This window comes from Hyposmocoma kahamanoa, unplaced genomic scaffold (assembly GCF_003589595.1).
Source record: "Hyposmocoma kahamanoa isolate Upper Pololo Valley unplaced genomic scaffold, ASM358959v1 94365, whole genome shotgun sequence".
Taxonomy (NCBI): Eukaryota; Metazoa; Arthropoda; class Insecta; order Lepidoptera; family Cosmopterigidae; genus Hyposmocoma; species Hyposmocoma kahamanoa.
Window position 1 is genome coordinate 1 of NW_020654914.1, and position 13031 is coordinate 13031.

At 38.8% G+C, this 13031-nt stretch overlaps 1 protein-coding gene across 1 annotated transcript; it reads right to left on the reverse strand.

The window, feature by feature from the left end:
- Window positions 1–8959: 8959 nt before the first annotated feature.
- Window positions 8960–9860, reverse strand: LOC113238069. The gene is made up of 4 exons (XM_026474791.1): window positions 9716–9860; window positions 9489–9566; window positions 9264–9374; window positions 8960–9179 (listed from the first exon to the last, which is right to left on the reverse strand). Exons 1-4 carry the CDS (start codon window positions 9857–9859, stop codon window positions 9006–9008), a joined length of 507 nt encoding a protein of 168 aa, XP_026330576.1. The 5' UTR covers window position 9860; the 3' UTR covers window positions 8960–9005.
- Between the last annotated feature and the right edge of the window lie 3171 nt (window positions 9861–13031).

A 13031-nucleotide genomic window follows, 5' to 3' on the forward strand; every position in this document is an offset into this window, starting at 1 on the left:
TCAACCGCGAGTGTGCTGTGGCTGTTGAGAACAAACAGACTGCATACCGCGCTTGGATCAAGGGTCGAGCTTCAGACGATCCCAATACGAACTCACTTAAAACAGCCTACAATAATGCCACCAGGTCTTGCAAAAGAGCGTACATCAGAGCGGATGCTCAGCGCGTCACACGAGTTAGCCAAGAACTCCTGATGCATCCCACTGGTAGTAGTAGTTACTGGCGTCTGGCCAATGGCTCTGGCGTCGAACTTCTGCCAGCCCTCGCTGCCCCCGCTGAGATATTCTGACGGCAATCTAGCCCACAAGCCGCAAGATAAAGCCGACCTCTTGGCAAATCTGTTTGCGGCTAACTCCTGTCTCGACGACTGTAACGCACAGCCACCAACTCTACCTCACTGTGGCTACACGATATCTGATATTCGTATCAGACAATGCGATGTGCGTACGCAGCTACAGTCTCTCGACGTCCGGAAAGCTAGTGCTCCTGATGGTATCCCAGCGATTGTACTTGGGAACTGCGCAGCTGAGTTGACCCCCGTGCTAACGCGACTGTATCGTCTGTCACTCTCTTCAGGTCGTGTGCCGGACTCTTGGAGAGAGGCTAATGTGCAACCAGTTCCCAAAAAAGGCGACCGATCAGACCCGCACAATTACCGTCCCATAGCCATTACTTCCATAATATGCAAGGTTTTATAGCGGATCCTTAACAAACAACTGACCCAATACCTAGAAGATCACTCCATAATTAACGATCGGCAGTATGGGTTTCGTCCGAAACGATCAACGGGTGACCTTCTAGCGTACTTATCGCATATTTGGGGTGAGGCTATAGACAAACGTGGCGAGTCGTTGGCTGTTAGCCTCGATATAGCCAAAGCGTTCGATCGGGTCTGGCACAAAGCTCTTCTCTCCAAGCTCCCGGCGTACGGTTTGCCAGCCCAGTTATGCAGCTGGATTGCCGATTTCCTTCGTGAGCGGAGAATTCGCGTCGTTTCTGACGGCAGCATTTCGAGGTTCGTGAATGTGAACGCCGGCGTACCGCGGGGACCCGTCCTATCTCCCACGCTTTTCCTTCTGCATATCAATGATATGCTTCCACTTGGGAATATTCATTGTTATGCAGATGATAGCACTGTTCATGGGGGATATCACGGATTCCCCGCAGCTGGGCGCGCCGATACTGACAGAGAGCGAACTAATCTTGTCGGTGAGCTCAATAGGATATTGGACCTCATCTCTGCATGGGGATCTAGAAATCTTGTTGAATTCAACGCCAAGAAAACACAGGTTTGCGCGTTAACAACAAAATTGTCGCCGTTCCTTTCCATGCCTTCTCTGATGAGCACAGCACTTTCACCTCAGAGCAGTTTTACCTTGCTCGGTATGGAAATCTGCTGTGATTTGAATCCAAGAAGCTACATCGAATCTGTGATCAAAACAGCCACACGGAAACTCGGAGTCCTGAACAAGGTGCGACGTTTTTTCACACCGGACCAGTTACGCCTGCTGTACAAAACACAGGTCCAGTCTTGCGTTGAGTATTGTTCGCACTTGTGGGACGGCTCCGCCAAGTACCTACTCGATGCCTTGGATAAATTACAGCGTCGTGCTACTCGAATTATAGGCGACGAAGAGGTCTCATCACGCCTTGAATCTCTGCAACTGCGTAGAGATGTTGCATCACTTAGCGCCTTTTACCGCATGTACCATGGTGAGTGCTCTGAAGAGCTGTTCAACCTCATCCCCCCTTCCCCGTTCCTGCTCAGAAGCACGCGTGCTGGCCTTCGTAGTCACCGTTTCACTACCTGCCGCATTCCATCGCGTACTAAAAGGTTCGGTGGCTCCTTTCTCTGCCGCACGGTTGACAAATGGAACTCCCTTCCGGCACATGTCTTCCCTCCCTCTTATGATATGGGGTTCTTCAAACGAGGCGTGAAGAGGCATATTGTAGGCAGGCAGGGTGGAGGTGGCTAGTGCAGTGAGGGTTTCATCGCTGCACTAGGTTCCTTCGCGTTTGGATACAACTTTCCACTTAACATCAGGTGGAGTGGAGTTGCCTGTCATGTATAAAAAAAAAATCTGTCATAATGATGGATGGAGCCATAAAAATAAAAAGTGAAGTGAAGGTGTGCGGGTGTGCGGTTGGTGGATATAAGATGGAAAAAATAAGTTAGTGTAGGAAGGACGGACGAGTCCCTATATTGCCCAACACAGCAATGTACGTCACAGTAATATAATAATAATAATAATAATAACGCTCACACTCAACATAGCCCCGCACTAGGGAAACCCTGTGTCGCGGGTGCCATGGACACACACATAGACAAAAGTAATGCTCGACCCGAGAATGTCCACCCCAGGAATCCGCGACACAAGAATCCGATGCATACGGCCTCTGATTGGCTGCGTGATCTGTACTCCTATTGGTGGAATACACCACCCATTTCACGAAAAGAAATGGGTCGTGTTCACAATGAAGCTCAAATTGAGCTCAAATTAAACGTCAAACGTCAAAAATTATAACCTTTGCGATAATAAATGTTATCAAATTTTTCGATATTTTCAAACTTTTTAGTAAAAGAAATGTCCGACAACTTCAAGTGGAAATTGACTGTTTTGGTGCGTTGACTGTGGAAGGTAAATCCGTCATAAGAAGAGGCCAAGAATCGAAGAAACTTCCTGAATCAATGATTTTCTACACCAAACAATACTACAAGACCCTTTCGATTAGACTAGCTTTTGAGCAAACGAGAATATAATAATTTCATTTTCTCAGAACTTCAGAAGTGGAGAATGTAAGTTACTAAGTATACAAATAGTTTGTTATTCGTCATTGTCATCATCAGTCTATTACTGTGTAGTGTCCCACTGTTGATGCAATTGCCTCCCTCAGACATGGAAGCTTGGTCTTTAATACTTCGCGTAGACCCATTGCGGGTTGATGGATTTTACATGCCTTTAATATCCTCGTGATGTTTTCTGATACCATCAGAGTAATTCATTGTAAACTCCGATGTCTGTTGTAAAGGTTACCAGAAAATTCATTTTTATGTGCCTAGACCGAAGTAGAGATTTCTCTAATTAGAGTTGTAATACATTCATTATATACAACATAACTTTAGAATGAGAACTTAACTTGATATTGCAACTAAAGAATGAGTACTAATGTTTTTTGAAATGTTTCAGGTGTTTCTTCTGTCGCTGCGTCTAGATGACCACCAGAATTAACTGCATCATCTCAGCTTAATGTGGCTGTGCTAACCATCACCGCCTTTATATTGGTTTTTGTTAAGAGTGCACTAACTAGATGCTGCAGGCATACAATAATTGCCAAAGTCCGGAGAGTCAGGCCACAACACCTATATTCTACTAAGGTTGATATCTATCTTATTTTTGTGTTTACTAGGCAATCATGATTGCAGAATTGTTTAGTAGTCAAGTGAGAATAGTGTAATGAGAGTACCCACAAAATTTTTCAATCTCTTTAGAAATTGCGTAATATATTTAAACTATGATAATTTGGAACAAAATTATTTATGTCCCATTACTGGTACTATGCAATATTATATTTATATTGTGCCTGGTTATACAAAGGTAATGATGAATAATAAACAGCCAATTATATAAGAGACCTTTTATTTACATTTCACACGAGACCTTAGGTAGTAAAGCAATACCTCTGTTGAATTTGTTTCATTTAAAATATTTCTTCACAAATCCAAGAAAATAATGAATTAATGGCTAACTTGGCCAGGGATTACACTACATTATACTATGATAGGCATTAATAATAAATGAAGGCTTCATCCTGGAGATGTACTTAAGTGTGTAGTATAGCAGATATCAAATTATGTATAAGGTTTATTATTTTGCAGTTATAATTTAGAGTTTAAATAGTATGTAGGAATTCAAAGTGTACCCTCTAGACTTCCAAGTTTATTCTCTGTATGTCAAATCTATACCTGTTTTGTTTTTATTCCCTGTAAACCAAGCGCTGCAATAGATGTAGCTGAAATGATTTTAATTACATTACAGACATAATTGTTATGTAATTACTAGAGATATGCAATATTAATCAGTGTGTTAATAATTAATATTATGGTAATATCAAAATTTCATCACAACTTAATCATACCTATGTACAAGTAAAACAAGTGAGTGCATTGACTTTTTATTAGTAAGTCAATGAGTGTGTGGCTCTATTAAACTTTAAAAAAATTAAACATTTGAAAAAATATATAAACATTTGAAAAAATATGACAGTAGATAGTGATTATTAGCTTTGATGTCACAATGATTGTGATTCATCTGTTTTTACACTTGGTTTATTAAAAAGTATGGTATAGGATATAGTATGTTCCAGGTAATAAGGTAATGATCACACAACATAACAAGTTATTTATCTGTACTGTGCTGTAAGCAACATCATTATTGTAGATCAATAGTTTCTTAAATTAAACATAAAGGGAACAATTTAGTATGTATTTAGGTATAGCAGGCTGTGTTGACGAGAACATGTCTGGCAAAGGTGCGTGCAATAAAATATCAGTGATATACGACGTGGCCCGGTACTATATGGGAAATACCAGCTGCAGCGCCTGTTGGTGGTTGTTGCTCAGCTGTAAAAGATGAATGATATTATAAATCATTTTATATCAGGTGTCTACAAAAGTTTGAACTTGTTGCGCTTGGGAATTTTGCATGTGAATGAGTTATGTGTTTATGCTGTGGCAGAGAAAATGGTAGTTATTGCAGCTTAACACCTTGTGAAAGAGTTCGTCCAGGCCTTGCCACCTTCCCTATTTCTGCCGCCAAGCAGTAATGTCAGGACTATTTGTGTTCCGGTTTTGAAGGGTAAGGGTGATGGTGAAATTACAGGCACATGAGACTTGTCAACTTATGTCTCAGATTGACGGGCGCAGTGGCAGTGCCCATCAAATTTTTGCGATTTAAAGTTCTGAGTGGCAATACAACTGTTATGGACAGGCGTGTAGCTTACCATAAGGCATATTATAGAAAAAAAATTCATTTTGCCTTTTTTTTTGTTTCAAATGGCCATTCAGTTACTAAACCTTCTAAAGTTATTTATGTAAGAAATAGGTAGGTACTGATCTAACAAAATTAGGCTAGCTCTGTGTAGCCTGCTCAGTCACCAGGATATTGGTTGAGCATCAATGACAAAATGGTGATGTGGCGTTTCGAACTCGACCCCTTACGTGATTTTGGAAAAACAGTTTCTTTTATTTCCACTTCACCTCACCTCCTAACATTTTTAGGACGTGTTTCGCAAAATAAACAGTTAACTGAATTTATTGTGTAGGTATCGTACATAAGTAATATATCATGGGACATTTGACTAACCAAGTGTTCCCAGTGAACGTTTTGTTTTAATGAAGAATTATCTGAATATCTAACAATGTTGTGCCTTCCTCCTTTATCTGGGCTGAGGACCAGCACAAAGTGCGAAAGCACTATTGTGGCGGAGTTACACTCATACATCACGCAGTTGCTTCAATGCTTTCCGTTCGTTATCATTCTTTTATCCAGCAATTTGCATGCAAAAAGCAAAAGTAATAAAAAATAACCTAGAATTTTCAGCCACAGGGAAAGTTGAATAGGCACCAAGACACCAACTAAATATTTAAATACAAAGGGTTGGCCCTCAATAAATGCCCGGCAAAATGGGCATCGGTCGTCTTGATGGCGCTCCAACTGGCCAAGGCAGATGCCGCAAAGAGCGTGCCCGCAACGCAACAACACGTGACTGGGCACGTTCTCTCGACAAACGCCACACAAGACAGCGGGCGTGGGGGAGCGCGAGCGTGATCTTAAGCGCGCAACTTCCGGAGCAGCCACCAAATCTGGAACAGATTCCAGATCGAGTACCAGTCCCGCGTCGACTTCCACCTCCATTGCAACATCCAGCACGTCATCGACAACAATCCACACACCCACGTCCATCAAGCGACTGCAGGCAACTAGGTGTTGGCGAAGAGTAATGAGACCTCTCTCAAGAGCCCTCTCGTTACTCTGCAGTACACTCGACCTAAAATACGACCGGTCCCTGTTCAGGCGACGCATTATACCCTGCACGTGTGCCGATCTCCTGGACGCGCTCACCGCGAACGTCTCGCTGACGACATCTGAAAGGAATAGGATAGCATTAAAATATACAAGTGTTGTTATTAATGTACGTGCAGGGTTGTTACAATTTATGATTTTGTTATAAATAGCGTAGATTTGTTTGTCTAGATTACAAATTAAGATCAACCACCGTTAAAACCCTACGATAACTTTCCTGGGAGCACGGCACTGCCCCCGCGATATACCTCAAGGCAATTCAGTCTTCCGTATCTTTATCATGGATTAGACTAAACCAAGAAATTTATGTCATCGAAAGTGCTAAATGTATCACAATAGGACGGTGTTGTTGGAAACTCAAGCATATTAAATTTCTATTATTATTTGATTTCATTCTAATAAATGAGATGTTTCACTCGAATCAAGCGGTTGGACCTTGAGTAGAATGGACAGATTCTTTTTTAACTTAAAATTTTTATAATATGTAACTAAAAACGACTTAGTACAAAGGTAAGTGAAGATGATGTGTACTTACGTTTGATTTTGTCAGTATTTGCCATTTTGCAGACGAGACTATCTGGAGGCCCCTTTGCGGAACTACATTGTTCAACTTCTAAAAAAACTAAAGCATCACTAAATACATTAACTACAATAATTTATTACTATATAGGTACTTTTAAGATACTAAATTAGGTAGATATGTATACTAACCATGAATTACCAACAAAATACGAATAGCATGGAATCCATTACGAGGTACGTATGTATATTAAATACATATGTGAAATGAAATAAAATCAAAAAACCTTGAACTCGTCTGTCACAATAACGGCCGGACGTGGGTTGTCAGCCTCCTGCCAAATTCTTTGCAAGACCGCTTCGTAAAGCGGCCTCCTCCTGTTCTCCATGAGAACCATCACGGGGTGGTAGAAGTGGCCTTCTATAACCACGTGAATTGTGAGAATTTGGTAGGCGGGCAACCCCGCCGGCACGGTTAAAAATGTGCCGTCAACAATAAGAGCTTCGCTCTCGCGAAGCAACTCCCTGTATCCTGGCATCACCAGGATGACTGACGAGGCGCCGCCCGCGGAGACCGTAGCCAACAGCATGGTGCTGTGGCGCGGGTGCTCCGCGAGCGCCGCCCCGAAGCCAGCCAGGCTCTGCTGCCGCAGTGCCTAGCTGCAGACTCCTCCGCCAGAGCCGCATCGAAGACACCACGGTCTCGTACAAGAGGTGCGGTGCGCCATCTGGATGTCTGTACATACAAAGTCAAATTAGATTATGCGGCGGAAGCATTGACCCTACCAAGACGGAAGGTAGGTATAAATCAATGCATCAACGAAAGGCTGACTGATGGAATCCAATCTTTTTTTTTATAATCAAGTGACAGGATGGAGAAGTCGTGCGCCTTATTTGTGAGACATAAGTTGACAAGTCTCATGTGCCTGTAATTTCACTAGCACCCTTACCCTTCAAAACCTGAACACAGTAATGCTGACATTACTGCTTGGCGGCAGAAATAGGTAAGGTGGCAGTACTACCCTGGACGAATTCTTTCACAAGGAGCTCTACTGCTACTAAAACAATTAGTTAACAAAGAGCGTCCTGGATTTTTGAACTTTATATACATCACGAAAACGTATGAATAAACTGATGTAGGTACAAATACATTTATGATTTTTTTAAATAGAAGCTTTCATACCTTGTTACTTCCTCTCGGTATAAAGTATTCAAGGGAGTGCTCTCGGAAGCAGCTCTCCTTTTGAGAGCCTGGAACATATTGTTCCTGTAGAAATAAAACGTATTATTTTATTAAACAGTATCAAAAAAGTGACAATGGTGTTCTACAACAATCTTACTTACTTATATTGTTTTCTAAAATCTTACTTCTATATTCTATACTGACTACTTCGTACTACTACTACTAATACTATTTACATAGTTTTCTAAAAGTACAAGAGGTAACACATGTACTTCTCTATTATACATACAACAATAATAGTTAATCACATTCATATTATTTCAAATTGTGTGAGTAAAATAAGAATGAGTCAAAGAATAGTATCTAAGTAAGTGTTCTTTGCAAAAGTCTCCAAAGGTAAAGTAAAGTAGTTACTGGGCACAAGGCAAGAACTTTATTTATTTTATTATACAAGTAGCTCCAAGGAAGCAAAAAAGGAAGAAAGGAAGAAAGCAAGAAAGGTTGATACAATATTCAGAAAAATGAATTACCACCACTTATTAGTACCACTGCGCATCACCTTTGAAGCTCTCGATCTGCATCTCTGCGACCTCGAACTCTGAAACACAAGTTTAAAATTTTTAGAAAGCTCTAACTGTATTCCAAATCGCGCGCGATTCGCAACTGACGAAAATTTTAAAAAACTTAACTTTATCCTTAAATGTCCAGGTAGTTTGTGATTCTCAATTGAAGATAAGAGACATAGTGGCACACTGGAGGGGCAGTACACATGATGCAAGGATTTTCAGGGAAAGTCGAATTCGGCAACAATTTGAAAATGGGGAATTTAGTGCCCGTTTACTAGGAGATTCAGGCTATGGTTTAACAAATTATTTGTTTGCACCAATCCAGAATCCCCGTGGTGTGAAGGAAGAGTCTTACAACAGAGCACACATATTGACAAGAAACCCAATTGAAAGGTGTTTTGGAGTATGGAAACAGAGGTTTCGTTGTCTATTGCATGGATTTAGTGTAACACTAAAAAATGTAAAATTGTACATTGTAGCACTTGCTATACTCCACAATATTGCCATCGATATGAAAGAAGACATTGATTTTCTTGAACCTCACTTGTCTGAAAATGATGATAATCAACAAATGCCAAGGAGAGATAATGATAGCCGATCTGGCCAAGAAACAAGAAGATTGTTCATTGAAACACACTTTTAGCTGTAGCATTGTATTATTTTAATTTAGATTTTAACAACAAAATTTCCAATTTTAATTTTTCAACTTGAAGGTCATGCTCTTCTTTAATAAAACTCTGAGCTTCTAACATATTTTTCATTTTTAGCTCATGTTCCTCCCTTATGCAATTGACAAGAACCATATGGCGCTCTCTTGTGAAGTCCCGTTCCTGAAATAAATAGTTTGTTATTAAATACAAATCACCATGCCATTAATTCTTTTACCTAAATTAAATGTTGCAATTTTATTTTACCTCACGTTTTGCAGTCTGTTCATTATGCTTCATTTCATTAAATGGTAGTTTCCGTTTTGTTCCACAAGGTTTAAATAAATTAATCTTCTTCACAGGTTGTGGTGTGATATTCTGATACAAAAAACCAGACATATAAATAAATAAATAAGCCATTTTTAAATATTGTATGAATGTATAGAGGTCTGCATAATACAGACATTTATTAATAAATTTAAATTATCAAACCTCTTCCACATTCTCTTTCTTATCTAATGGAGTGAGAACATACTCTTGTGTTGACATGACACATTCCACCTCTTGATTCTAAAATAAAATAGAAAAATGTGTATTAAAGTTATACTTATATCATAGACTCATAAAGATATAATTTTGTAACTGTCTCACAATTATACTGTCTACATTAAATAAAATTCATGCAATGCACAATAATAAAAAAATTATAAGATCCTCACCGCTATGCTGTCACTGTCGAAGATATTTGAATCTGTTTCAAATTCCTGTGGAATCATACTTAAGATGTCTATTGTTTCCGGATCTGGGCTAGGAGGCTTTGGTCCTCCACCAGTACATTTGATAGATGTCTTTACCTGGGACATATTTTTTTAGCATCTAATTTCATTGTACGCCATTGTTGTTTTATTTCAGCTAAATCTCTCTCCCGGCTATTTAATTCATTACATCTGAAAAACATTTTGTCTCAATTACGGTTAGAAGAATACAAGAAACATTAAACAAAAGGCGTGAAACGTGGTATTTTACAAACCTTTTTGTTACTGTGTGCCAAGCAATGGTCTTACTTTTATTGGTATTAGTGTCAGTGTTTTTGTTCTCTAACACGGATATAAACTCCTGTATGCAACTTTTTAATAAATTCTGAAAGATAATATACAAAAGTTCGATTACAAATTGTGACCGAGTGGGAAATCTTTTGTAGGTATAGTAAAATTCCTTCTCACCTTTTCTAAGGTATCCCAATTTGCAGATCGTTTTCTTTTCGCCTTGAGCTGGTCAATGTTTCCACTATTACAAGCCATTATTTCACAGTAACAATTTCCTAATACAGTGTAATAAACGCAATTTACTTCGAATTTGACGTTTAGCAATGTATGAAAGGTACGTTCATGAAGTTTTTGACAATTTTTACGATAACCTTTGCCAAAAGAACTTTTTTATTGTAAAAGAAATACAAAACTACTTTAGACACATTTCAAGACAAGAAATGTCAATTATTATGCTAACAATTTATGTTATTTATTACAAAAACAACGTTATTACGCTGTTTAAAAATTTGCCAAAATGTCTATCAGGTTTTCCAACCTAGTATCAAAACGCTCGCTAAAAATGTTGCCAGTGGTTATTGTTTTAACTAATTTATAACTACGCAATGCTTGCACACCTTTTATTAGTAAAGGGAGTGTGTAACTCTTATCTGCAGTTTATACAATGTACAACTATACAGTTGTTAAGCAGTTGTTTTAAATATTTTTATTAGTAAGGCTTTAAGTGTCAAGCTTGTGCTCTTGACCCTGTACTTAACTACAGGATAACGACAGCATCCGCGAGATGGAGGCGGGTAGCTTTTGGATAGGGAAGGGCGAGCGAGTGCGCGAGCAGTTTCGCGACAAATACGAGTCACCTATGGCTTTCGGCACGCTTGTCAACTGACTCCAAGGTAGCCAGTTGGTATTTAGCAGAACTATCCCATAGATAGCAGTAACACTCCATACACGACCGGCTTTGTGCTTGGTACCTCTTTTTTTTAGGCAATTGTGCCGGTGTGAAGTAGCACCTCACCTTGGAAAGGATGTCAAGCTTCCTGGCTGCATTTTTGGCCATTTATTCTATGTATCTGCCGAAGTTCAAACTGGAGAACAGGATCATTCCAAGTAGCTGACGACGGTCTGCTATTAGTTTGGATTTATCACAAATAGTCCAAGTCAGGTCAAAGGGACTCCGTTTTGTGAAGAATAGACACACTTGCATTTTGGTAGCGTCAAACTTGATAGTTCGGCATTGCAGTTCCCAATCGGAGACATCCGTGTCAAATCCAACCGACTAATCATAGACTCTCGACAAGAATGGATTTCTTCTCCACTAATCCTTGCATTGAACTAATTGAGAAGTGACTATTTATACAACTGTGCCGTCATGTTATAGAATGATATGCAATGGAGAATGGAATGGGACGGGAAGGGACTGAACCACAGGCCACATACACTTCTTCCGTGGACGGAACGAAAGGGAACGGAATGTCGTTTATTTGCTTTACATAGGGTGGTTACATTATAAATGTTGATAAGAGTCATCACAACTTTAATTGTTCGAGAGGTAGGAGTAAAATCTAATAGCGTCAGCCACTATCTGTTGCAGGTTGAAACCAAAGAGAATTATTATTGGTTGAAACTATTTTTTCCCATCCTCTAAAGTTGAAACTGGCAATGTTTAGTGTATCACATCAACTGCTATAATTATTATGTTTGTCAATTTTCAGTTGTTCAAGGTCGTTCGGTGGAATCAGTACTTTCGTAATATTAAAATACTCCAGGATTCAGACGCATAATGCCATAACGCAGAGTGCCAGTATTTCTCGGTTTATGTACTAAAAGATATGCCTCTATAATATAATATTTTGTTTCTGACTTCTAGAAAGAATGACTATGTCTGACTTATTTGCTTAGAGAATGGAAAAAAAATAAAAGAAAGGAGCTGCCCTAACTACAGAATGAACGTGGGTATCAAAACAAAAATTGAACGCTACAAATGGCGGATTTCTATAGCGTTGTACTATAATCTATCGATAAGTCATTGTCGACATGCAAACATGCATGACTTGAATGTTGAAATAGTTTTTTTTTTGTTTCTTTAGTTTACTGTGATTAAAACGTATGAAAAAATCTGCAACGAGTGGATACTTTTGTTTTCAGGAACTGAGAATGCCTAGTAAATGAGTCTTGTTGAATCTAAATTAAATATAACATTATTTACCAATAAACCTAACGATGGAATTGCATTATCATGTAATCTAGTTACATTTAAAGTGCTGGTAAAATTTGACTCTTCAAAATGAAATTAATAATTATATAATAATATTCATATTCGGCAAACCTATGATTTCCAACCCTTCTTTTTTCATTTGTTGGTAAACTTGAAATAATAAAAATAATAATAATAAAAACCTCGTAGTGAATTGTTTTCATAACAGAATATGGATAATAAGTACGTTTACAAGAACAACACTATCACAAAAGAATCCTAAACAACAATCATTAAAATATACAAACAAGTAAGTAATCAGAAGTAATCAAAGCAAAATTTGGCAAGATTTATGAATAAACTACTTAAATAAGTATAATTACATGAGATCTTTGGGCTACTGTGTGATTTATAGACAGAAAAATAACCATGTCTGTGCAATGTTATTCGGTTGATTTTCGCTTTGGCTAATGTCACGTCCCTTAATGCTGTAGCGACGCATTTTTATTAATACTTAATTGTTCTCACTTTCAAAATTTTCGTCCATTTTATAAAATAAAATTTCCAAATGTTTTTACGCAAAACACTTGAAAAACATTTGTTTTGATATTTGATGTACTTCCCTTTGACAACCGTATCATGTACCTACCTCATGTAATGCGAAATGAAAACGGTAGGCATTTAAGATGACGTTAAGTATTTTCGATTCCCGTATTTGGCACAGACCAATGTAATGCTATCTCTTTTAGCTTACGACGACACGCAGTAGTTAAACAAAGACAATAACATGTTTAT